The 26,634-nt window shown below is 38.5% G+C and overlaps 2 protein-coding genes across 2 annotated transcripts; one reads left to right on the forward strand and one right to left on the reverse strand.

Moving 5' to 3' along the window:
* Nucleotides 1-97: 97 nt before the first annotated feature.
* LOC135479323 (leucine carboxyl methyltransferase 1-like) lies at nt 98-6,060 on the forward strand. Its single transcript, XM_064759145.1, has 6 exons — nt 98-389; nt 1,215-1,398; nt 1,971-2,212; nt 2,958-3,067; nt 3,902-3,985; nt 4,868-6,060. The coding sequence occupies exons 1-6, from the start codon at nt 189-191 to the stop codon at nt 4,995-4,997; spliced, it is 951 nt and encodes a 316-aa protein (XP_064615215.1). The 5' UTR covers nt 98-188; the 3' UTR covers nt 4,998-6,060.
* Nucleotides 6,061-14,123: 8,063 nt separating this feature from the next.
* On the reverse strand, nt 14,124-24,953 carry LOC135479731 (monocarboxylate transporter 14-like). The gene is made up of 5 exons (XM_064759633.1): nt 24,427-24,953; nt 19,229-19,372; nt 17,128-17,365; nt 16,458-16,873; nt 14,124-15,671 (listed from the first exon to the last, which is right to left on the reverse strand). Exons 1-5 carry the CDS (start codon nt 24,626-24,628, stop codon nt 15,478-15,480), a joined length of 1,194 nt encoding a protein of 397 aa, XP_064615703.1. The 5' UTR covers nt 24,629-24,953; the 3' UTR covers nt 14,124-15,477.
* Between the last annotated feature and the right edge of the window lie 1,681 nt (nt 24,954-26,634).

Consider the following 26,634-nt stretch of genomic DNA (forward strand, 5'->3'; position numbering starts at 1 on the left):
AAAAATATCGTAATATATTTGTCATCTAGTTTAAATGATTTGGCTTTTCCGGATATGAGACAAGTTGAAGACTTTAATCCACTCGTGATCAAAATGGCATCCATATCGTGACGATGGTTGACAACTGAGTTCCTAAAATGTAATTTAGTGGATAGTTTGTGTTTTAATATAACTGTCATCCCCCAAAAATGGCCAGCGACGACGCTATTAGAGCCACAAATGATGATGCAACTCAGTGCAAGCGATTTGCAGTCCAGAAAGGCTACTGGTCGGATCCTTATATTCAGCACTTTGTTTCTCGAGGACAAAACACACACGCGCCAGAGATCAACAGGGGGTATTATGCAAGAGTTGCCAGCATTAGAATTTTAATGGAAAAGTTTTTAAAGGTGAATAATAACCGAACGTATTGATTATAATAATTGTCAAGTGGTTAGATGAATGAATAAACGTCAGAAGCTTATTAGCTGAAGGCTTTTTCATCAACACTTTCTAATTATTTTGAAAATATTTTAAAATATTTATGTATTTCATGGGTGTTTTGGGGTGAATGTGGTGGGTAAATTTAATCAGGCTATGCCATACTCAATCAAGAATTTTTTGACTTGTATAATGTCTGTCAAGTTCATGGGTGGACGGATACCACCGACGGTCGCCATGTTAATTGGTGACTTAAAGCTACAGTCCAGGTGTCAATTAAGAGCTGGATTTGAACATGTGACCTTATTGGGGAAGAAGCTGATTGTCACAGGGAGCCAGCACTTGTAGTAGTCCTTGAAAAATGATGATCAGGAGTTAAAAAGGACGAGACAGGGAAACAAAAACTAGTTGAAAAATATGTTAATGAAACCTGAATAGTAAGATGTACATGTTTGTACTTAATCTGTGAGTATGATAAGATTAGTAAATCCTGTCAAAATAGACTGAAATCAGAATAATTACAAGCTGACAGAATGGCCTTACCAGCACTGATTTGCTGTTGTTGCTTGGGGTGTCATATCTGGTGTCTTTGGCATGGCACTTCAGTGAGGCAGCACTTCATGAAATGTTGTATGCATATGTCAGCTTTGAGACCTGTCTGCTGTCGTTGTTATGTGGCAGAAAAAATGTTTATAGCAATGTTATAACCCAAGCCAACGTTCAAACAGTCTTAATAGGACAACGTAAAGCGTTAATTTGTTTAATTTTTTTTTTTTTTTCACACTTGCTTTCAGCTAACAAAGTGCCAGTGTCAGGTGGTGAACTTGGGTGCTGGATTTGACACCACCTTTTGGAGACTCAAAGAACAAGGGATGATTCCACAGAGCTTTATAGAGATGGACTTCCCCACAGTAGTCATGAGGAAAGGCCATGCCATCAAACAAAAGAAACCTCTGCTGGCAGGGATTTCTACGGAAGGTAATTTTTTGTGATAAATGTGTGTATCAAGCAAAAAAAAAAACAAATATTATGTCTTTTTGTATGTAACTATGACATCCCATAAAAAGTCTAAGCCATCTTGCACCTACTCATCTTGCGGTGTGATATCGTATGATGTCATAATTGTCTTAACATCATGTGAACACTATGTTCTATCTCTTTTTGTGTTTTGTGTATGATGCTGTAACCACCTGGTGTTTACCTGTTGTGATGACGGCCAGGTTTAAGTATAGAGGATACCAGACTGACCGTCATAAATCACCACTGGTCTTCAAGATATCGAAATGAAGTTTTAACTGAATTGGTCAGTCAAGGCCACTTGCTCTATTTAGTACAGCTGAAGATGTGATTTCTAAGATCAAGCAAAGCGCAGGGGAACCCATTACCCTCCACAAGTTGAACTTACTGAGATTGCGAGACTCCTGGGTTATTGTGCTCTGCAGGTATGCTAACTATCAGGCCCCTGGGACCTCTGTACATTTGTATTATGAATGTGCAGACTCTAACTCAGTCGTGTTTGTGTCAATTTTTTTTTTTTTTTTTTTGGATAGATGGTGAAATAAAGTTCCACAACTACGATTTGCACAGTGCTAATTATCATCTTGTGGGAGCAAATTTGCGGACACTGGGAGAAGTGGAGGCGAAGCTGACAGAATGTGGCATAGATTATACTTTACCCACCATATTCATAGCAGAATGTGTACTTGTGTACCTGGAAATTGAGCAGTCAAAGGCATTGCTCAAGTGGTTAGCTGAAAAGTTTCAGACAGCCTTCTTCATCAACTATGAACAGGTAAGACATGCAATTATTAATTGTTAAGAGTGTTTGCCTCGAAGTCAGCCAGGTGACCTGGGATCAAACGCTATTTTGGTCATATAAAAGACTTCAAAAATGGTACTTGTTGCTGCATCACGTGGGGATCAGCACTGAGAAGTTAAAGCAAGGAGACAGGACTGGTTGGCCGGTGTCAGTATTATGTGACTGGGTGGGGTGTCATGTCTGGTGTCCTTGGAATGACATTGTAGTGGCGTCATGGACTCACTCTTCCCTGATATATGTAAGAAGACACATTATTTATTTATGTAAGGAGACACAGTATATGCACACACACCTAATGACACCTTGTCATCAAATGACTGAAAAATTGTAAAGTGCAACGTAAAAAACCCAAGCGTTCATTCAGTTGGTGAAGGTAGTTGGCGTCTTGTGTTTTCACCCTGGCTTTTTCAGTGAGGCAGCACTAAAATATGTTGACTAGGGATCTGGAGTGTTCCAAGGAAATCCTCAGTATATGTCTAAAAAGAATACTCATTACTGGCAGCAATTTTAAACTTGAAAGCTTATAATTTAAGAAACAGATAAAGGAAAGAAATTGTACATGATTTCAAGGAGCAGGTGAAGAATGGCAAATTGTACTCCAAAATTTACAAATAGATGGCGCGTGGTGTGTGGTCTCTATTAAACCCGTCCTCGGCAGGGAATTTAGGAATTTCCGTATTGTCATATATTCTCAGAATATATGTGATTTGTGTTTCAGGTCAACTTAGGTGATCGTTTTGGTGAAGTAATGCTGGCAAACCTCAAATCAAGGGAGTGCACTCTAGCTGGTGTAGACGCCTGTCTCAGCTTGGATGCTCAAAAAGACAGGTATATGTAACTTGTAATTTTGTAGTTGAAGTGGAAAATCTTTTTCCTGTTGAATACTGACAGACGTTTGTAATGTATAGTTTTATGTAAAAACATGGAAACAGTTGGGTGATAAGAAGAATGCCTTCATGGCAGAGAGGTTGGCATGCTAGCGCTGCACAGTGCTGGTTGTGAGTTTAGGTCGAGCTCATGCTGTCCTCGGCTCAGATGGTACGTGGGAAGGCCTGTCTACAACTGGAATGGTTGGGGGAGTTTCCTACGAGCTCATCCTGGTTTCCTCCTACCATTTTTAAGTCGGCCGTGGTGAAATATTGTTGAGTACAGCATAAAACATCAATTGAATAAATGAATAAATTAGGTGATATTTGGCCCTAAACAAAACTCAGCTGAGTTTATTATTAATGATGGCGGCTCAAGCTGGCTGACAGTTTCAAGTGGGATCACAAGTTCAAATCTAGCAGTTTCTAGGATGGATGTGACTCTATGTCCAGGCCTTAGTAATTTACCTGACAAAGTGCGTTGATTCTACTACTCATGAATGTGTCTACAGATTCAAGTGAAATATCAGTCTATTCGAAATATAATCAGATCACATTTACATGTATTTTGTTGGCACTGACTGTATTGATATAGGCTTTAACATTGAGAGTTATTCCCCCTTACTCAGGCTCTCGAATGGCGAAGATCACGTAAGTTATTGTGACATGTGAATGCATACAGTTGGGACTACACACCACTGTTCTTGTCTGGTCAGTATCATAACACTGACTACAGTCGAACACATTAGATATGCCAAGCCTATTTAGTGACCTCAGGCGAACTGATTTGTTTCAGGTTTTTGACGACAGGTTGGCAGGGAGCAGATGGTATGGAGATGACCTACGTTTACAAATGTTTGCCTCATGCTGAAATAACAAGGTATACTCTATACTATGTAGATTTAGTCCACAAATTATTGTCTTCCTTGACCATTTTGTCTGGGCCTTCGTGGCTGAGTGGTTAACACCTACCAGTGCAGTGGGTGTGAGTTCAAGTCCAGTTCATGCTGGCTTCCTCTCTGGGCGTTCAAGGAAAGGTCTGCAGGCAACCTGTGCATGGTTGTTGGTTTCTCCTAGCCACTGCCTGGTTTCCTCCAACTATAATGCTTGTTGCTGTTGTATTTAAGTGAAATATTCTCAAGAAAGTTGTAAAACAGCAGTCAAATAAATGAATATAATTCTGTTTGGTTATTTGACATGCATTATGCAGCATATATGCAATGAGTGATAAGAGACACCCCTCCCCCACCACCTTTCTCCCTCTTCAACCCAACACACAAATACACCATAGAATCAAAAGGGGCCTTATTGCTCCTATAATTAAGTGACTCAACCTATTTGTGCCCTTTGGTACAAGGTAACTATAATTTCCCCGACACTTAGTTTCAGATCTCGTTGGTTTGGTCGTAGTTTTACCTCAGGAGGTTTGTCAGGCACAAGAACATTGATATTTCCGAGTTTATCAAAGACCAGTCTATGGATTACTCCAGTAGTAAATCGTTTGTTATTGAATGTCAAAAATTCCCAAGCTTTATCACTGATCAGATAAAATAATTAGCTTTCATTCAGTAGTGTTTTGAATTTTTAGTCAGTATTCTAATTTCTGTGCTTCACCTTGTCACTGTATAAAACTGAGTCACCTTTTTTTAAAATTTTAAAATAGTTCCCTTATGCTTCCTTCTGTCTATCCCTACATATATGTTTTATATCTATGAAATTTATATGCTGGAAATGAAAATGTGATTTGCTCTCATGTTTTCAGGATTGAGCATTTGGAGTTTTTAGATGAGCGAGAGCTTCTGGACCAGCTGTTTAACCATTACTGTGTGGTGTGGGCTTACAAGGACAGTGCAGGTATAGGACTTGACAAAATTAACTTTGGACCATCCTGATGGACTTCAGAGCAACAGGAATGACTTTCTACTGCATTACGTCCATTGGTTACCAAAGCAACACGTCTTCTACAAGGTGTTCTGTCATTGGTTATGTTCTTTTGTTAATATTACTTTTGATGCTGTTAATTGGATAATCAGTGTGTTTCTGTTAAGCTGTATTAGACCTGCTCTCATTGGTTTGGCAGTATGTCACATGATTTTGTTCTTAATGCGTATTGGACAGTCTGTGGTGAGATGTTAATCAGCATAAAAGGTTACTTAAAGCTTCACAGGTGACCATGAACCTGCTGTTTTGATTTGGTGCAAACATTGGTCAGATGTTTTATTTTTGGTCAGTTTCTTAAACTGTTCCTATGTGCTATTTTATATTGTGATGTGTGATTGGTATGACTTTGTACGGGATGGCCCTCCTTGGTTCATTTGGTTAAAGTGTTGTTTTTGCCAGAGCTGGTTTGTTCTAGAACATTGAGATCCTAGACTTGAGTTGTCCTTGGATACGCTTGTGCGTTCATTTCTGACGTTTTGTCGGGTAAAAGGGGAATACCCCTGGCACTCCACTTTCCTCCTGTCATCAACGAAAAGTTTTTGATAACAGCATTGCCCACCAACCTCATCAAGAAATGAACATAATGATAATGTAAAGTTTTGTGCACCTTCTGAAAATTTGTATCCAAGAAACAAAAAGTAGTTTTCTATCTCGTAATTCTAAGGTCTGACAGGTAAAGACATCATCAACTCGACATATTTTACTCTAATTCTTCACACTTTTCGCATGTTTGTAAGGTGTCTATTCAAGCGTATTCTGAAGGCATTAATCTGTGTAGACTGATAAAATTACACTTTTGTTGAAGCCCTGAAACTGGCCAATCCAACCAATGGTGTTTTGTCTCTGCAATCTGATGACACATGTGTATATGTTACATTGTAAATTGCTCTTTCATATGCGACAAAGATATAATTACACTTTTGAGGATAGTAACATGATCAGTAGGTTATTTAGGTCAGTTGATTTATTTATTTACTTGATTGGTGTTTTACGCCATACTCAAGAATATTTCACTTATACCGTATGCCGTACATGGGAAGGTCTGCCAGCAACAAGCAGATGGTCGTGGGTTCCCCCTGCGCTCTGCCCGGTTTCCACCCACCATAATGCTGGCCGCCATCGTATACGTGAAATATTGTTGAGTAAGGCATATAAAACACCAATCAAATAAATAAATACATGTCACTTCATTGCTCTTCAAGCTTGTCAAGAATATTATTTAGAAATCTGAATTGCATGTGACCAGTCTGAATTACATGGTTTATGTACATGTACATCTAAACTGGTATACAGGTACTTTTTATTTATTATCATGCCAAATGTGTGCTAAAATAAAGCTTTATCAAAACTTTAATAAAATGAAGTTGCCAAAATTTGGAGTTTTGGCACTTTGGTTTCCTCACTGATAAACTGACCTCCATTGTATAAGCTAAAAATTCTTGAGTGTGGCTTTTAACAACAATCATGTACATGTACATGTATGCTTGTCATGGCAGAGTGTAACGGTATGCTTGTCGTGGCAGAGTGTAACAGTATGCGTGTCATGGCAGAGTGTAACTGTATGCTTGTCATGGCAGAGTGTAATGGTATGCTTTTCATGGCAGAGCGTAACTGTATGCTTGTCATGGCAGAGTGTAACTGTGTGCTTGTCATGGCAGAGTGTAATGTTATGCTTGTCGTGGCAGAGTGTAACTGTATGCTTGTCATGGCAGAGTGTAATGGTATGCTTGTCATGGCAGAGTGTAACTGTATGCTTGTCATGGCAGAGTGTAATGGTATGCTTTTCATGGCAGAGTGTAACTGTATGCTTGTCATGGCAGAGTGTAACTATGCTTGTTGGGGCAGAGTATAACAGTATGCTTGTCATGGTAGAGTGTAATCGTATGCTTGTTGTGGCAGAGTGTAGCTGTATCCTTGTCATGGCAGAGTGTAATGATATGCTTGTCATGGCAGAGTGTAACAGTATGCTTGTCATGGCAGAGTGTAACAGTATGCTTGTCGTGGCAGAGTGTAACAGTATGCTTGTCATGGCAGAGTGTAACAGTATGCTTGTCATGGCAGAGTGTAACTGTATGCTTGTCATGGCAGAGTGTAACTGTATGCTTGTCATGGCAGAGTGTAATGGTATGCTTGTCAAGGCAGAGTGTAATGTTATGCTTGTCGTGGCAGAGTGTAACTGTATGCTTGTCATGGCAGAGTGTAATGGTATGCTTGTGGCAGAGTGTAACTGTATGTTTGTCATGGCAGAGTGTAACTATGCTTGTCGGGGCAGAGTGTAACAGTATGCTTGTCGTGGCAGAGTGTAATCGTATGCTTGTTGTGGCAGAGTGTAGCTGTATCCTTGTCATGGCAGAGTGTCACAGTGTGCTTGTCGTGGCAGAGTGTAACTGTATGCTTGTCATGTCAGAGTGTAACAGTATGCTTGTCGTGGCAGAGTGTAACAGTATGCGTGTCTTGGCAGAGTGTAACTGTATGCTTGTCATGGCAGAGTGTAATGGTATGCTTTTCATGGCAGAGTGTAACTGTATGCTTGTCATGGCAGAGTGTAACTGTATGCTTGTCATGGCAGAGTGTAATGTTATGCTTGTCGTGGCAGAGTGTAGCTGTATCCTTGTCATGGCAGAGTGTCACAGTGTGCTTGTCGTGGCAGAGTGTAACTGTATGCTTGTCATGGCAGAGTGTAACGGTATGCTTGTCGTGGCAGAGTGTAACAGTATGCGTGTCATGGCAGAGTGTAACAGTATGCTTGTCATGGCAGAGTGTAATGGTATGATTTTCATGGCAGAGTGTAACTGTATGCTTGTCATGGCAGAGTATAACTGTATGCTTGTCATGGCAGAGTGTAATGGTATGCTTGTCATGGCAGAGTGTAACTGTATGCTTGTCATGGCAGAGTGTAATGGTATGCTTGTCATGGCAGAGTGTAACTGTATGCTTGTGGCAGAGTAACTGTATGCTTGTCATGGCAGAGTGTAATGGTATGCTTGTCATGGCAGAGTGTAATGTTATGCTTGTCGTGGCAGAGTGTAACTGTATGATTGTCATGGCAGAGTTTAATGGTATGCTTGTCAAGGCAGAGTGTAACTGTATGTTTGTCATGGCAGAGTGTAATGGTATGCTTGTGGCAGAGTGTAATGGTATGCTTGTGGCAGAGTGTAAGTGTATGCTTGTCATGGCAGAGTGTAACTGTGCTTGTCGGGGCAGAGTGTAACAGTATACTTGTCGTGGCAGAGTGTAATCGTATGCTTGTTATGGCAGAGTGTAGCTGTATCCTTGTCATGGCAGAGTGTCACAGTGTGCTTGTCGTGGCAGAGTGTAACTGTATGCTTGTCAAGGCAGAGTGTAACCATATGCTTGTCGTGGCAGAGTGTCACAGTATGCTTGTCGTGGCAGAGTGTAACAGTGTGCTTGTCATGGCAGAGTGTAGCTGTATGCTTGTCATGGCAGAGTATCACAGTATGCTTGTCATGGCAGAGTGTCACAGTATGCTTGTCATGGCAGAGTATCACAGTGTGCTTGTCGTGGCAGAGTTTAACTGTATGTTTGGCATGCAGAGTGTAACTGCATGCTTGCCATGGCAGACTATCACAGTATGCTTGTCATGGCAGAGTGTCGCTGTATGCTTGTCATGGCAGAGTATCACAGGATGGTTGTCGTGGCAAAGCGTAACAGTATGCTTTTCATGGCAGAGTGTGACAGTATGCTTGTCATGGTAGAGTGTCACAGTATGCTTGTCATGGCAGAGCGTAACAGTATACTCGTCATGGCAGAGTGTAATGGTACGCTTGTCGTGGCAGAGTGTAATGGTATGCTTGTCGTGGCAGAGTGTAACAATATGCTTGTCGTGGCAGAGCGTAACAGTATACTCGTCATGGCAGAGCGTAATGGTACGCTTGTCGTGGCAGAGCGTAGCGGTACACTTGTCATGGCAGAGTGTAACAGTATGCTTGTCGTGGCAGAGCGTAACAGTACGCTTGTCGTGGCAGAGCATCACAGTAAGCTTGTCGTGGCAGAGATTGACAATAGGCTTGTCATGGCAGAGTGTAACTGTATGCTTGTCGTGGCAGAGCGTAACAGTATGCTTGTCATGGCTGAGTGTCACAGTAAGCTCGTCGTGACAGAGCTTAACAATAGGCTTGTCATGGCAGAGTGTCACAGTATGCTTTTCATGGCAGAGTGTCACAGTGTGCTTTTCGTGGCAGAGTGTCACAGTGTGGGAAGGATGTCTGAATATACCACTCTTATAAGGGCCTTGGTGGCGATAATAAAGCTGTTGACGACAATCGTATGGCCAGTTAGATCGTCTTTCCTGATGTAAACCACTCCTCCAACATAGCATACGCATTGATTTATTTATTTGATTAGAGTTTTATGCAGTTCTGAAGAATATTTCACTTATACGACTATGACCAGTAAAGGAAGTCAACTGCACAGGAAAACCTGAGAGGGAGCCAACATGAGCATACCCAGTAAGTAAACTGTTTCGTGGCTGGAAATCATCGTTTATCAAATGCTCAGGATCTACTCTTAACGTTCTTGCTGATTTCAATGAGATCAACATGGCATCAGACACGACCCATATGTTGGCGGCTTGAAAATTTAATTATGCTTGGGACAATTGGCATGGCATATCAATTTAAGTCCATAAATATAATACTTAAGATCAAAAGACAACAACAACACAATGTAACACATAACTTCTTCACTGAGGACTTCTTTTTTTTTTTTCCACAAAATGTTATAAGACAAAACCTATAATTTAACAATCAAATATACAGTATTTCTCTTTTAATATACACAACAGTGTAAGGAATAAGAGTGCAGAAGAAAGAAGCCTTGTATGTCGTCCTGAGTGCAGCTGTGAAGATCAAGGCTCAACTTTAACGTGAAATCTCAGAATACAACATGAACGGAGGTCAATCAAATATATATCGCTACATAACAACAAGTATGTAAACTAAAAACAATAAATCATAAATCCTGCCAAAAAAAAAAACGAGACAAAACATCTACATTTAACTTTACATTTGTAACATGTTTACATACTGCAGTAAATGCAACAAACAACTTTCTCCAACAAGTCAGATTAATTCTCTGCCAGGCTACAGTCTTTTATAAGAATTAACACTGATTATGAAAGACATTTGGCAAAATAGGGTAGAAAGGTGACAGATTCCATAACCACTGTAGAAAAAAAATGAGAAACATTCTTTAAAATGTAGGTCTGTGTAGAAAAAAAAAGTTGATTTCTCAGATATGTGCACTTTAAAAACATCTTATTTATGTTTTCATAAATTTCTCATTTTCATCTTGTGTCGCCTGTGCTAAAATTAACATGAACTAAATAATTTCTACCCGAGAAAGTAGGTTTAATGTCGCACAAACAAAAAATAATGTCATCCAGTGAGGTCATTATGAAGTTTTAGGGCTTTAATTGGTCCTTCCCAGCAGTTAAGGACTTAAAGATCCTTTTTTTTTTATGTTTAAGTGGCTTAAATCACATGAAAGAGGTCAGATGACAAAAGATACCCTTATAAAACCACTGTGTCGCTGACAATAGCCCAATCTTTCTAACTCTCCTTGCCCTATAATACTACTACAATCTCATACAAATATAATATGTTATGTCTAGGGTATATTATAAATAATGGTAAATATGATAGGGTTTGAATACCAAAAAAATGAATTGAACGATTTAAAAAAAAAGAAATCTGGATAGCATGTTTGCAAATGCATTTATACCCGTACAATTAAAGGTATTGTCTAGAACCTACATGTATAAGTATTACAACTGTTTCTTGACATGACCTGACAAAGGTAATTCATATACATGCACAGAAAAATACATGCAAAAAAAGTCCTTTACATATTCATCTGATTATTGCTAAATGCCATACTCACAAGTGTTTCACTTACATGTATTATTTTGCTGTCCATTTTAAGGGTGGGGGAGACCAGAGGAGGCCACTGTCTCTTCAGACCCACTGGGCAAGTTATGTCTCCTTAATTCTATTTTACCTTCACGGTCAAGTGTAAACTACCAAACAACGCTGTGGTCAAACCAGTGAGATCTCTCTGTTCACGGTCTGGCAAGCTGATGCAAAGGCAACACATTCATGACTTCCGATTGAAAATGAAAGCTATGTATTACAAGGTTTAATAGGTGGAAACCAAGAGTTAAAGTTAAACATAACGGTATTTAGTGAGTGGAAACCAAGTGTCAATATCAAATATGAGAGCTATGCATTACAAGGTTTGATGGGTGGAAACATGAGATCTATGCATTCTGAAAATGAGTCCACAGGTTTGTCGACACAAAAGGTAACTGAAGCAAATACGCTGGATTTCCCAGTGTACAGAATTAAAGATATTAATGGTACAGTAAAAGGTGATAACTTCATAGATAAAAATGTAATGTGCCATTGTGCCAAAATGAAGTCTGTTCTCATTAGATGGTAAACCATACACTGACCTTTGACAAAATGAAGTCTGTTCTCACTAGATGGCTGACCATAGTGACCTTTGACAAAATGAAGTCTGTTCTCATTATGGTGGCTAACCATATACTGACCTTTGACAAAATGAAGTCTGTTCTCATTATGGTGGCTAAGCATATACTGACCTTTGACAAAATGAAATCTGTTCTCATTATGGTGGTTAACCATATACTGACCTTTGACATAATGAAGTCTGTTCTCCATATAGTGGCTAACCATACACTAACCCATGACAAAATGAAGTCTGTTATCGCTATAGTGGATAATCATATACTGACCTTTGACAAAATGAAGTCTGTTCTCATTATGGTGGCTAACCATATATTGACCTTTGACAAAATGAAGTATATTCTCACTAGATGGCTAACCATATACTGACCTTTGACAAAATGAAGTCTGTTCTCCATATAGTGGCTAACCATACACTAACCCATGACAAAATGAAGTATATTCTCACTAGATGGCTAACCATACACTGACCTTTGACATAATGAAGTCTGTTCTCCATATAGTGGCTAACCATACACTAATCCATGACAAAATGAAGTATATTCTCACTAGATGGCTAACCATATACTGACCTTTGACAAAATGAAGTCTGTTCTCATTATGGTGGCTAACCATATATTGACCTTTGACAAAATGAAGTATATTCTCACTAGATGGCTAACCATATATTGACCTTTGACATAATGAAGCCTGTTCTCCATATAGTGGCTAACCATACACTAACCCATGACAAAATGAAGTATATTCTCACTAGATGGCTAACCATATACTGACCTTTGACATAATGAAGTCTGTTCTCCATATAGTGGCTAACCATACACTCATACACTAACCCATGACAAAATGAAGTCTGTTATCGCTATAGCGGATAATCATACACTGACCTATACGATGGTCTTGCATGGAAGGTCTGACGAGTTTAACAAATTCATTGCACAAATTTGTTTCCCTAAAAAAAATGTACAAATGAATTTCACCACTTGTGGAAATGTAAATAGTACAATTATTACGATTAACTTTATAGTATTCCAGCAATGCATTCACACACAAATAGGTCTGCTGTAGCAACAAACTACTGAGGCATTTAAAGGAAGGGGTTTCTTTTCGATAAAATAGAACAGTAGGAAGACAAAAACACGTTTAATAATTAGAGTGTATGCGATTAGTGTCCATACAATTTACAGCTGCTTTCATTATGCACACATACAGTACACTGATAAGTTAATGTCAACCACAATTAGGAGCTATGCATTGCAGGATTTGAAGAGTGCAAACCAAGAGTTGATGTCAAACATGAGAGCTGTGTATTACAAGGTTTGATGAGTGGAAACCTACAGTTAATGTCAAACCTGAGAGCTACATGTATGTATTATGGTATTTAGTGAGTGGAAACCAAGTGTTACCGTCAAACATGAGAGCTATGTATTACAAGGTTTGATGGGTGGAAACCAAGAGTTAATGTCAAATGAGATCTATGCATTATGGTATTTAGTGATTGGAAACCAAGTGTTAATGTCAAACATGAGAGCTATGTATTACAAGGTTTGATAGGTGGAAACCAAGAGGTAATGTCAAACGAGATCTATGCATTATGGTATTTAGTGATTGGAAACTAAGTGTTAATATCAAACATGAGAGCTGTGTATTACAAGGTTTGATGAGTGGAAAGCAAGTGTTAATGTTAAACATGACAGCTATGCATTACAAGTTTATTTGAGTGGAAACCAAGTGTTAATGTCAAACATAACAGCTATGCATTGCAGGGTTTAATGAGTGGAAACCAAATATGTTAATATCAAACACTATAACTATAATGTACATGTACGCAATATTGGATTTGAGGAGTGATATAAGCTGAGAGTTAATGTGAATTGTGGTTTGTACTGACCACATGTCAAATATTAGAGCTACACATATACATCTTGCAAGTTAACAGTTAAACGTACTGTAAATCTTCAACCTTCTCAACCACTAAAGCACGTTCTTCAGTGGAAGTTGTGCACGCAGTTATTACAAAAATGATGCTAAAAATGCTTTGTTTGTGTCATGAAAGATGCACTCTGACTGTGGCAAACATATGTGGTGACAGTTTGCCTCCAGGTTGCACTTTAACTGCACAATGCATATCATTATGCTCATTGGAATTATACTTGTATAGTATACTTAATAAACATAACTTTATACACATAGGCGCTATGAATAAAAACATTCCACTTCAAAGAAAATGGACTTGAAAAATGCAGAAAAAAACCATTTGATAAACAATCCAAAATGCATCCTTAGTTACATGTAACTATAACAACTGGATCAGGGTCATCCATTTCCCCATCTGTTAGTGACAATGCCTTAATAACATCTTGGGGCCTCCGTGGCTCAGTCGGTTAACGCGCTAGAGCAGCGTAATGACCCAGGAGCCTCTCACCAATGCAGTCGCTGTGAGTTCAAGTCCAGCTCATGCTGGCTTCCTCTCTGGCCGTAAGTGGGAAGGTCTGCCAGCAACCTGCGGATGGTCGTGGGCTTCCCCCGGGCTGTGCCCGGTTTCCACCCACCATAATGCTGGCCGCCGTCGTATAAGTGAAATATTCTTGAGTACGGCGTAAAACACCAATCAAAAAAAAAATAATAAAAAATAACATCTTAACACTTTTTATGTGTTAGCTTCTCTATTTATACTAGTACTGTGCTGGTAATACTGGATTAATAGAAGTAAACTTTAATTAAAACTGATAAAATGTGAAATTACAAGCATTCTGGGTCAACACCATCAATTTCAAGAACAAAAACATGAAATAAAAACAAGTAAAGAAACAAAACAATTCTCGTTGATATGATAGTCAGGATTATGAATAAAAATAATCGGACAGAGATTTTGCCCTTAGGAAGTTGCCCACTGATTTTCAGTGAGGGTAAAATACATCAGGCTATCCTTAAAGAATTCTTGAATTCTTTGTTGGCCATGTACTGATCCTGTGAGAAAAAACAGTAGGTCAGCAGCTTTTTCTTTCTATTTTCAATTTTTAACTTTTTTTTTTTTTTTTTGCTAAAGATAAATGGAGGAATTTTAAAGAAATAAACAAGCAAAATTTCTCTGCCTTCTCCACAAATTTGAAATTAGGGTCCTTTATTGGAGGGTGGGTTGGTTTATGCCCAAAATACATATTTTTAATGACAGCCTCATGGGGGAACAATTAAAATGTGTATCAGATATATTGCCTATCCTCCTTCATGCTGTGTTGTTATATTGTTTAAATTTTATTAAACCATTTTCACTAATAATGTCTCTATTGTTTCTCAGGGCTTGTGAGTTGTTAAAGTATCACACAACATCGCATTAACCCATTAACATACCTCTAAAAGCTCCTGACACAAAACTACAGGCAACATAGCAGGACAGCGCTGGATTTGAACTCACAAATTCCTTAATAATTTCATGCAATCACTCCAAACCTTGAGTACTTTCTAACAGTCAAAACAAGAACTTTTCACGTCTTCAAAACCTTTGAACAAAACTTTAGTATGGTAAATGAAATAATGTTTTGCCCAAACAATGGCATTTCAGGCGGCAATTTTAACATACACTTATAACATGGTGCTGAAAATTACATTTTTCCTGCAGGATATCATACTACCATCCATATAAACCCTAAAACACCCTTTCTACATGTAGTATCAATAGAATTCTGAGAATCAAGAGAAATGAGAAACTCAGAAGAAACGTAATCATGGATGATTCAAGTGTTTACAATATATGTATAAGAATTCTGAAAAGATAAATGCAAATGAATATGTATGTGAACAACCAATACACAAATATGTGTACAAGTAGATATATAGTGACTAGGTAAAAATACACTTATCCGATCTATGTAAAAGTACATATATATCTTTGATATATTCCTCATGTGGAGATAATCTTGTAAGAGATTTAAGTTGACAAGGGAGATAACTCTTCCGTATGCAGTGTTACACTTCCATCCTGTGTCTTCCTGGGTGGAAGGTTACGACCCTGAAACTGCTCCTGGATCGGAATCCAGAACATGACAACGCCTCCAAGTACGTTGAGGACCCCAGCCAGAACCAAGGAGGAGCGATAATTTCCAGACAGGTCAAATAGGAGACCTGGAAAGGATAAGAAGTGCAAATTACGCACTAGCCAAACCTACAAGTAAATTTAGAGATTTCTGAATGGAATAATTGTCCTAGCTTCAAAGAAAGTTCACATCTTCTCTCTTTGTTTTCGTATATTTTTTAAAAACATTCGAAGGGCTAGCTCAATGTTACAACTCTTGGTACAACAGTAGTATAGCAATTTAACAGATCATTACTGTGAACAGAAATAACAATTTGATTTTAAGACTAATTTCTTTCCCAATTCTTGCATGTACGTGCTTTTTTTCTTAGATTAAGAACACTGGAAATGCAGAGTTAAGTGACAAAAAGGTCATCTGACACAATAGGCTATTTTATCCAACCAAACTATTTAATTTTTACTACTGAATATGTTATTGCATTGTTAAAACATTCTTCATATAAATTGATATGTAATATGTACATTGTAATTATACCTATCTACATGTATATAGTAACACATACATACATGTATATATAATCTTTATTTATTCGATTCTTGCATGTACGGTATTTCACAAATTTATGCAAACAATCCTACTGTTCACAGTATTGCACTGCAGTTCACACGTGTGTACATCCTTCAGAACTGTTGTTTTTGACGTAGCTGCACAACGTTGTTGCCTAGAGTCCTGTTGCACAGCATAGTACCTCATCAACTTTTTGCACAACACTATTGACCATCACCTTGCAGCACAACATTCACTGGAATGCACAAAGAAAAAACCTCAAATGACGTATCCACAAATCATGCTACTAATTTGCAGCCTAACTTACCTGCCAATGGAGGCCCAGCCAAATTGCCAACACCATTTGAAAACATGAGATAGCCGAATGCCTGCCCCAGCTTCTGTACACCTATAATGTCAGCGCAGAGAACAACCAGCAAGCTAACAATAGCCCCCATGGAAAAGCCAAACACTGCACTGCACCCCATGATGTACGCCACGTCTGTGCTGACCAAGTACAGCAGACCCGAGACCCCAGCCGAGATGTTGACCCCTATGTACAGGAAGAGTCTATTACAGCTATGATGGTTACCCAGGATGCCTGCTGCAGCTCCCCCTACCAGCCCCCCACCCCCACAAAATGTCACCAGCATGCTGGCCGTCTCTTTGTCCGTCCCGTTCTCGTACAGGTAATCCACAGGTATGATCACCAGAATCCCCGTACCGATGTTCCAGAAGATATTGCTAAGGAAATACACAAGGAATTTAAAATCAAACATGACATGTTCAGAGTCCTTCAAATTTAAGAGCCTCTTTCGTGAAACTTTCAAAATCTGAGAGCTTCGAAGAGCAGCAAGCTCCGCTACTTCGACCATCTCAGAGTTTCCTTGCTCCTCGATGCTGCTCGGCGCCCAACCGTCTTTATTCTCCACCGACACAGGCTGTTGAGATAAGTCTGTGTCCTTGGGACTTACAGGCAACTTGCGAATTATTGGTGCTGTTTTCTGAGACGTAGCAGGGCGCTGAAAACGACCATTTGTAGATTGAGGGCTGCCAGGATGAACACGGAGCCTTTCCAGGTGTACCTGTCAATGGTGTAGTTGTAGAGGAACGGAAGCACAAGAATGGCCAGGCTACCCCCAACAGAGCAGATGCCTGTGGTGGCGCTGCGATACTTCTGGAAGTACTGACCCACCAGCACAGCTGACGGGATATAAACCATACAGTAACCAAACCCTGGAAAATGGAAATGAAATACATCAGTACATGCGGGGCACAATAGGCCTACGGGCTCACAATTTAACACAAAACTGCAAATTTTGAAATAAAAGTATACTAGGCAGCAGTGATCTTTTCAAGTACTATATACTTCACCATTAATCAGGTACTTAACCTTAGTCACATATGGTACCACACCATGGATAAAACTTTGTGAATAAAGTTAACCAAAATCAAACACACAAACCTTCACTTCTCACACTATACCTTAATACCCTTTTTGTTCAAACAAAAACAGAGACGTGCGCGTATTTGAAAAGCGTAAACTTTGGGAAATCAGTCCTCAAAATAGGTCCGCACCGAATTAGCTCCCTAAATCATCAGTCTTCCGTATAGAAAATCCATTTTTAGGAGTCAGCTGTGGTTAGGTGAGACCCCATACAGAGCCTAACAGCAAGTTTTGGTTTTGAAGAAGTATAAGCTTGTTGAAGACCTACATGTAGCTCTAAGGCAGATTTGAATTTTGTGAACTGTTTTAGAATGCCCAGGATAAGTGCTGTACATAATTTAAATATTCTGGCCCTAGTGAAACATATATGTATATGTATATTCTACCTATGCTTCATAAAAGTCCCCTAGACATTCCTGAGAATGACTGTAAACTGGAAAAACACTGGTAATGGGGCCAAATTTCATGGGGTGGGAGGTCCGTAAAGGTCATTTATGAAATAACAAGGGGCCAAGTGGAAAGCTTGCAAGCGCGGCGCAATGACTAAGGAACCTTTCACCATTGCGTGAATGGTGAGTTTAAGTCCAGCTCATGCTGTCTTCTTTTCATACGTAGGAAGGTCATCCAGCAACCTGCAGATCTATGGTCGTGGATTTATCCCTGAGCTCTGCAGGGTTTCCTTCCACCATAATGCTGGCTACCACTGTATTGGTGAAATACTCTTAAGTATGGCATAAAACAGCAATCAAATAAATAGAAAAACATGAATTAACCCGTCTAGATAAGATAATATTTCAACTGTAATATCGAAAACATGCATTGAAGTCTGTGGTTAAATTTGTTGAGGGCTTCAATTGGGTTGTTTGTGACTTACATGTAGCTCTCAATGAACCAGGGCTTGAAATAAGCTGCGAGCGATTGTTCAGGTAACAGGGAACAGGAGGTTAAAATTTATTAGGGCGGTAATGAGGGCGATTTTTCATTTCCTAAGACAAACTGATATAAATGGAAAGAAATAGAGTACTAAATACCCTGAATGACTAAATCTGTTGAAGAACTGGGCTGTGCAATGTGTCGACAATTAATACAATTTATGGACGTTATGCACCGAATGTGCCACCGTGCCAATCTTGAAAACAATAATTTAAATGACACCTATGTTCAGAAATCATTGGAGTTAATTATAATAATGCACTGCCAAGTTTTAGATAAACATCACATATTTCGACACGGTCATGACTCCTTAGACCGGCGGAAAAGATAACTTCATATCTTACCGTTTCCTGGCACCGGTATAAACAAAAAATGAACTAAATTAACATTAAAAAAATTTTAAAAATAAAATCGCCAAATAATTCTGATTTTAGAAATAATTTCAAGTGTATGTAATTACTTTGTGTTTAATGTTGTACTCAAGACAATAAGTTACTGGTGTGAAATCTGATTTCACGCTCTGTGAACCTACAATGTTTGCAGTCAAATTTGCTGGGGTAGTTTATCATAAAATGTGTTTTGTTGAATTCGTTTAGGATATATGGTAGTTTATGGCATAGCTCACAGTGATCTTTCCCCTGACACTCAGTTGTATTTTTGCCTTTCTTCAACTTCTTTCAGTCAGGACGTGCAACATTGAGTCGTTAAGTAACACCCACCTGTAATCAAGCCATAGCTGACGTACAAGTGATAGACACTGGTGGAAAAGTACATGGCCACAGTCCCCAGGGTGCTGAGCACAGCACCCACACAAGACACTGTGCGCCCAGAGAAACGAGCCATGAGCCACGCTGTGATAGGACCTGCACAATCAAAACAGAGCATACACATTAATTATTATATAAAAGCCACATGCATGTGGCAAGTATGAGCAGTGAAAGGTTTTACTTATCCATTGTTATAAAACTACTTTCATTATCAGCTTCATTATCTAAGATGGGCCTCCGAGGCCGAGGAGGTTAACCTGTCAGTGCGGCTCAATGGCCCAGACGCCTCTTACAGTGCCGTCGCTGTCATGTAACGTCCAGCTCATCCTGGCTTCCTCCCCTGTTGTATGCAGGAAGTTCTGCCAGCAACCTGAGGATGGTCAGGGGATCCCCTGGGCTCTACCCGCTTTCCTCCTACCACAATGCTGACTGTCATTATATAAGTGAAAGTTTTAAGTACAGCGCAAACCAAATAAATAAACAAATATATAAATAATACCTCAGACATAGCTGTCTTAGACTTACAACAAAAGACAACAAATTAATGTAACCTTATTTATTTCGGAAGGGTGACAGAGATAGACCTAAAAGACCACAGCCATAAGTTTTTGTTTTGATGAAGTTTTGGTATAAAACAATTTTAATCTGGACTCTTGTGGAGTGATGAGATGCACTGGACTAGAGACACCAGAAACATGATGTCATGTCGCTCACACCCCAAGATCATACATCGCTAACAAGGCCAAACGAGATACAGGGGGTGTCAGCAAAAACAGGTTTTAAAAACAAATTAACATGTTGACCAATTGGCTAAATCTGATAACATGATGACGCTTTTGATCTCCTTCATTTGTTTGTTCATTTAGTTCATTTTGCAGTGATAACTTGGTTATGCAACATCACAGAAAGGGAAAGGTATGTTTTTCGAACTTTATGTGGGATAGCATATTGATAAATACATTTGGTCTAGTGTTGTCTAGTTTTCCTTCCATTAGATCTGACTTTTAATACATGTACATCCAGGGTGAAGTTCAAAACTGTTTAATGCTCTAAAACTACGACTCAAGTAACCAATTTTTGTTTTCATACTTTAGGTTGCTTTGATGACTTACTTTGATGATAAAATTGAGAACTCATGCTTAAGGTGAAATCTAAGTTCAGGAATTACATGTACATTACAAAACTTTACTTAAGATTTAATAAGTCAATGACTTAATCCTGCGGCCTTATTCTTTCAATCACTTTTTTTTGTTTTGTTTTTTTGGTTTTACTCATACATATGCCAATGCACTGCAATTTGTTGTTAAAACTTGATGAGGGCAGAATTATAGCTCAGAGATGAGTCTAAGGCCCACTAATCTGGGGGAATTAGCACTCGCGAGATACATGTACACATAAAGTAGCTATAGGGAAAACGGCAAAACACCTCGATTTCAATGTGTGGCTAAATCTATGTCAGCTAAATCCATGGCCTGGAAAATGTAAATTCACACTGTACATGTACAGTACTGAAGCTTAAACATTTAACCCCAAGGGCAAACACTTACCACATCTACTTTTTAATACCCAGATAGAAGTCGTACATTTACAGGTAACGATGTCAAAGGAGGCTAAGAATAAAATCATGACAGATTAGCTTACATGCAAAGTGGTTACAGTTCACCTGTAAGTCATGACCAGGTAACAATTATCACACTGTCCTTACACTTTAATAGCCACACATTATTCAACGCATCACACTCTTGACCTCAATAGCGATCGAGCCAGGGAAGATTTGAAGCACGCATGTACTTTAGTGTGTAAAAAGACAAACACCCAGTCATTTTCCGTGTGTGGTTTAACAAGCAGTACTAGATACACATATACATACCATCACTGGTATTTCTAAATATTACCATGGGAAAAAGATTACAAAATATTAATATAATATAAATAACAAATGCATCAAAAATATCCCAGATCAAAACATATCAGAAAATTAATATTGGAAATATCTTCAGCCATACAGGTGCAAAGTATTACTCATATCTACAAGTAAGCAAGAAGTTTGCACACTTATACCCTAATTCCTCAACCTATTCGCACATAAAAAAGCAACTTTTAGCGAAATTTATGCACATTTTAAATCTGATTTTGGATTGGCCAATTTCAGAGCTTCACAAAAAATATAATTTTATCAGTCTATGCAGAATAATGCCTTCTGAATATGCTTAAATAAACACCTTGCAAGCATCCAAAAAGATTGAGGAATTACAGCAGTGTAGTCCTTTCTCTGTTATGATGATAACACATACTCAGTGCCAGCATCTTAGAGGAGACAACTGTTCACTTGGTAATTCATGTAAAGCTTAGCATTTTTCAAGTGACACATTTTGCTTGATTTCTCCAGATTCATCCACCTTTTAAGGCTACCTGATAGTTTTCTGTGAAGTGTGATTAATTGTTTATCAGAAAAACTTCCATGTTGGCATGCTAAAGTATCATTTTAATGCATTTTATGGGCTTCTAGAAGTGCATTTTATATGTAGATACTGAACCAAACTTAAGGGGAATTAAAGCTGTTATTCAACAGCGTGCCATGTTCCACATCATTAGTCTTTACCACTTGTGGTAGCCTGGCGTCTATACAGTTCATGACAATGGAAAAAAGCATGCGAAAAAGAAAAAATGGAAAGGAACGAGCTGGATTTGAACCCTTGACCGCCAGAGGTCAATTACAACTGGCCAAGTACTAAAGATAAACATAGACATTAGGCGGCTTTGATCTTCTGCTAATAACCAAGGTCAAAGATAGAAAGGATATAATGTTGCAGAGCTGATGCCCGTCCCAGGGTAAACTGCAGTGAACGGTTTCATGCAGTCTAACACGAAGCTCCCTTGTTATTTACATAGGACGGTTTTGTCACACTTTTGTTGTTTTTTTGGGGGGTCATAACTTGAAAACAGCATAAAGTAGAATAATAATTCTTGCAGATTTGTAATTGATAAGTTTTGGCGTTATTTGCATACCAACCTATAAGCTTTTTACAACCTGGGTAGGGCGACCCACCTAAAAACTGTGAACGAAAAGTCTATTTCGACAGGTTTGGCCGTCCACTCTCTAAAACTTTTCACTTTCTCCACCACAGACCATTCAAATCTATCAGTTCTATGCTCTTTTGAAAAGACCCCAGAATTGTCTGATATGAGCCAAAAAATAGACATAACACATATTAGACGATAAACTCTTTGAACAAGTGAATTGCATGTAACTTGATGCCCTGATTACAAATCTGGTCTTATTTTTTTATCCCCTGCAAGATGTACTTATGTCGCAAATTGCAATCAAAAATAGAAAATTTGCAATTTTCCCCCATATTTGTAGGTCACGTGACAGAAAGCTAATACTGCTGAAAAGTTCAAAATTGCTGAGTGGAAGGAACTATATATATACGGTATGTATACTAAAAATCTGTCAGCTGTCTTAATAAATACAGGATATACATTCCTTCAAAATTTGACAAAAGGCCGATTTACTCTTATTTTTTTCCTGCGATGTACATTTTTTGTCCCAAAGGCGATCCACCTAAAACTTGCAAGTGAAATTTCATCCAAAGATTAACTGATTTACAGAAAAAAATGGTTTAAGATTATCAATAAAATTCAAAATGGTTGCTAAATCACATGACTGGGTAAACAGCACAAAACGTCAAAAGCTGCTTCATATGTTGGCTATAAAAAATGCCAAGTTTGTTTTTACTGCCTTTACCAGTTTCGAACATGTTGCAAATTTATGAGACTATGAATAAAAATAACAAGTTTTTAAATGCATTTGAAAGGCAAAACTATCAGTCGTAGCCGTGCGGTCAAAAATGAAGATCTGTGGTTAAACTATCTACTGACTAATTTTCAGCTTCATAGCTAATACGGTGTCCTGTCACGTGACATTTAAAAAATGACAATAAAATGAGCTATAACTGCAATTTAAAAAAAAAAAACTGTACATCTTAGGAAAAAAACTAAAACCACGATTGTATTCAGCAGGCCAAACTGCATTAAATTGCTTTCTTGTTTTTCCAAAATTCATCGACAGGTCATCAGTGACCAGAACGACCAATAGCAAACTTCCACATTTCTCGACCGATTTGCATAAAATTTTCAACCCTGATACCCCCCAGTAGTCTTGTACATGCATATCAATTTTCAATGCAATGGGATAAGCAGTTCTGGAGAAGAAGCTTTTTTTTAGATTTCCATACTGCTCCAATATGGCCGAAAAATGGGTTACAGGTGGGTAAAGTTTTATACTCCAGCAGGTAGCCCAAGCGATTTGGTAATGAGCTGTGACACACAGTTTTCTCGCAAAATGAAAAAAAAAAACAGTTGTCAGAGAGGAAGAAAAGTAATCTGAGCAAGAACAATTAGGCTTCCCTTGGACCCCTAGTAATACGAACGATTTCAAGAAGTGTCCCACTTGGACACTAGCGTGCACCCATAAGGATCTGAATGATTTAAAGAAGTGTCCACTAGGATACTAGCGTGAGCCCTTAAAGATCCGAACGATTTCAAGAGGTGTCCTGCTAGGATACTAGCGTGATCCCAAATATAGTACAGTAAACAACGCCAGACAGACTGACAATTTAATGTACATGCAAATATATCAGGGAACTACCTTCCACAATAATAAAGGTGTATGTATTTAGAGCGGGAAAAACTTTATGAGAAGTCATTTATAGATTATAAAACCAATAAAAAAGATTTAAATGCATAAATTCATCTTTATTTTAATTCTTTTAAAAACATCTAAAACAATGTATAAAAGTATTTTTTTGTATAGTTTTTGGTTGTCCATCTGATGAAACTTACTTCTTTTGTTTCATTTTTAATTTTTTAAATCTACTTTCACTTTAAAATATTGATTCTTAATTTGTGCTTTCTCAGAGTTAAGCTGGAAACAACACAAAATGACACAGGATTGTTCTACTGGCATTTTGTCACTTTGTCATAGACACTGCTTAGCTGATTTTGAAAGACAAAATGAGTTGATTCAATTCTTCATTTCAATTTTATCCGTGCAGAAAATACAAAAATAAAAAAGAACACAGTGAGGTTTAATATACTGCAAGACGTGCCCGTAAATGTTTATGGGTTCCTGCTGCTTTTGTACTCACCACATCCGAGTAGCACTCCGATATTGATGGAGCACACCCAGGCCGTCACAGCTTTTGATTCTCTAAAGTAGTCCAGAAACTCCACATTGTACACGCCAAAAGAAAACGGGATTCCAAGGGAGATAAACTGGTTGAAGAATGAGGCAAGGAAAATGACCCAACTGTAGCCATGGTCCAGCACCATGCCTTCTGAGGCAGACATGTTGACGGTCACCTCTACAGAGGTAGCAGCCACGAATCACTCCAGGTTCTGCTCTGTGTCATGGTGGATGATTTTCCACCTGTGTAACTTATAGAAACAAAAGACTAAAAATAGCATGAATGAAGATTAAGTATTGCAGGATGTGTAATCTTAGAATTCCCTGTGGATGAAACTTAATGTGTATTCAGTTAGTAGAAACCCTAATTGACCCTAAACTTCGTACATGACTAACTTGATCATTTTTCCTGATTCTGAGAGTTCTATTGAGTTAAGAAAGGTATTTTTAGGTTTGCTTGGAATATGGAATGATATTCTACTGGAAAATTGTAAGTTTCAGCACCATAAACCATATATCAGAACATTTATTTGCCTCTAAAAATGCACTTTTGTGGGCCAAATTTTAAGCCATTTAGGGTACACAAAAATAACTTACATGTACATGTAAAGTCTTTCATAAAAAAAGGGTATAAAATAATGTTAATAATAAGTTCAGCCCAGGCTTGTTCTGAGGCCAGTAGACTGTAAAGTTCATAGGATTCATGAAACATTTTGATTTTGTAACATGTACTTCAGGGTGTGTAATAATTCACAAAAGTACAAGAAAAAATCTTGGGGGAAAAACTGCAGTCTTCTTAAGGCCTGAATCATGTCAGTCCCGACATTTTTTTGTAGCCTACAGCCACGATGTCATCTGTGAATCTATGACAGCTATCAAAACAACAATGTGGGTAGATAAATCTTAATGTGGCCTGCTATGCTGGTGCTACAAAGGGAACTACAAAACAAACATCCCAACAAACACCAGAATACCTTTTCTACGACAAATAGAGCTCTATGAATCAGGTAAAATGTGCGACTGTACAGTCACGGGTGAAATTTGGGGTCATTTACTGTATGACTGTGGTCCTTGTCAGCAGTGTATGACTGTAGTCCTCATTTTTTTTTTTTCTTTTTTTTTTTTTTTTTTGATTGGTATTTTACGCCGTACTCAAGAATATTTCACTTATACCATGGCGGCCAGCATTATGGTGGGTGGAAACCGGGCAGAACCTGGGGGAAACCCACGACCATCCGCAGGTAGCTGACAGACCTTCTCACATACGGCCGGAGAGAAAGCCAGCATGAGCTGGACTTGAACTCACAGCGACAGCATTGGTGAGAGACTCCTGGGTCATTACGCGCTAACCAACCTATAGTCCTCATCGGCTGTGTATGACTGTGGGCCTTGTCGGCTGTGTATGACTGTGGTCCTTGTCAGCTGTGTATGACTGTATAACAAGAAGCATGTGTATACCTATACCTTCAGAATGAATGTAGGCTTGGGATTTAACGTCTTACCTGGGACTAGGATACAAGTGCATCTACACCCATTAACCCCAAGTTGTACTTAAGAATTTTTAACTAATATGACCAGGATGATTATTACGCGTGTGCACATGTATATACACGTGCTGCCCATACCTTAACAAAAGATCTACAAAATAAATCCATGCACACAGTTACAGCCCTCTTTTAGGATGTGCTTTTTAAAGGAAAATCGACACAGGCATCATTTAATAGACCCCTTAAAACTATGCATAAATATACTTTCATTTATCTGTTTAGAATTCTGTGAAGAGAGTTAGAGGCGCTCAAACGTTTGAATTAGAAAGGTGGGCTATATAAGGACTATACTATCAAAAGGCAGGAACACTGACACGACAAGGAGTTTTTCCAACTATACTCACGATGAATGTTGGAATAACTCTTTTACCCAAGAGTAAAAGATTTCTGAAAAAATGTTTTCAAAAATTCCTTCCTTCTGGTTAACATGAGGTAAAAAAGGTGATGTGACATTCCTAGACACGGTCAGTATGGCTCATAAGACCCACCATAGTATTCAAAAATCTGAATTCCTTTCAACACTTCTAAAAAATAAATGAGCATATTTTCACGCATAGTTTTCAGTTGCTTGTCCGATGAACCTTACTTCATATTTTAGCTTTCTTTTACTTTATTTTTGAACT

This window comes from Liolophura sinensis, chromosome 12, assembly GCF_032854445.1.
Source record: "Liolophura sinensis isolate JHLJ2023 chromosome 12, CUHK_Ljap_v2, whole genome shotgun sequence".
NCBI classification, from domain to species: domain Eukaryota; kingdom Metazoa; phylum Mollusca; class Polyplacophora; order Chitonida; family Chitonidae; genus Liolophura; species Liolophura sinensis.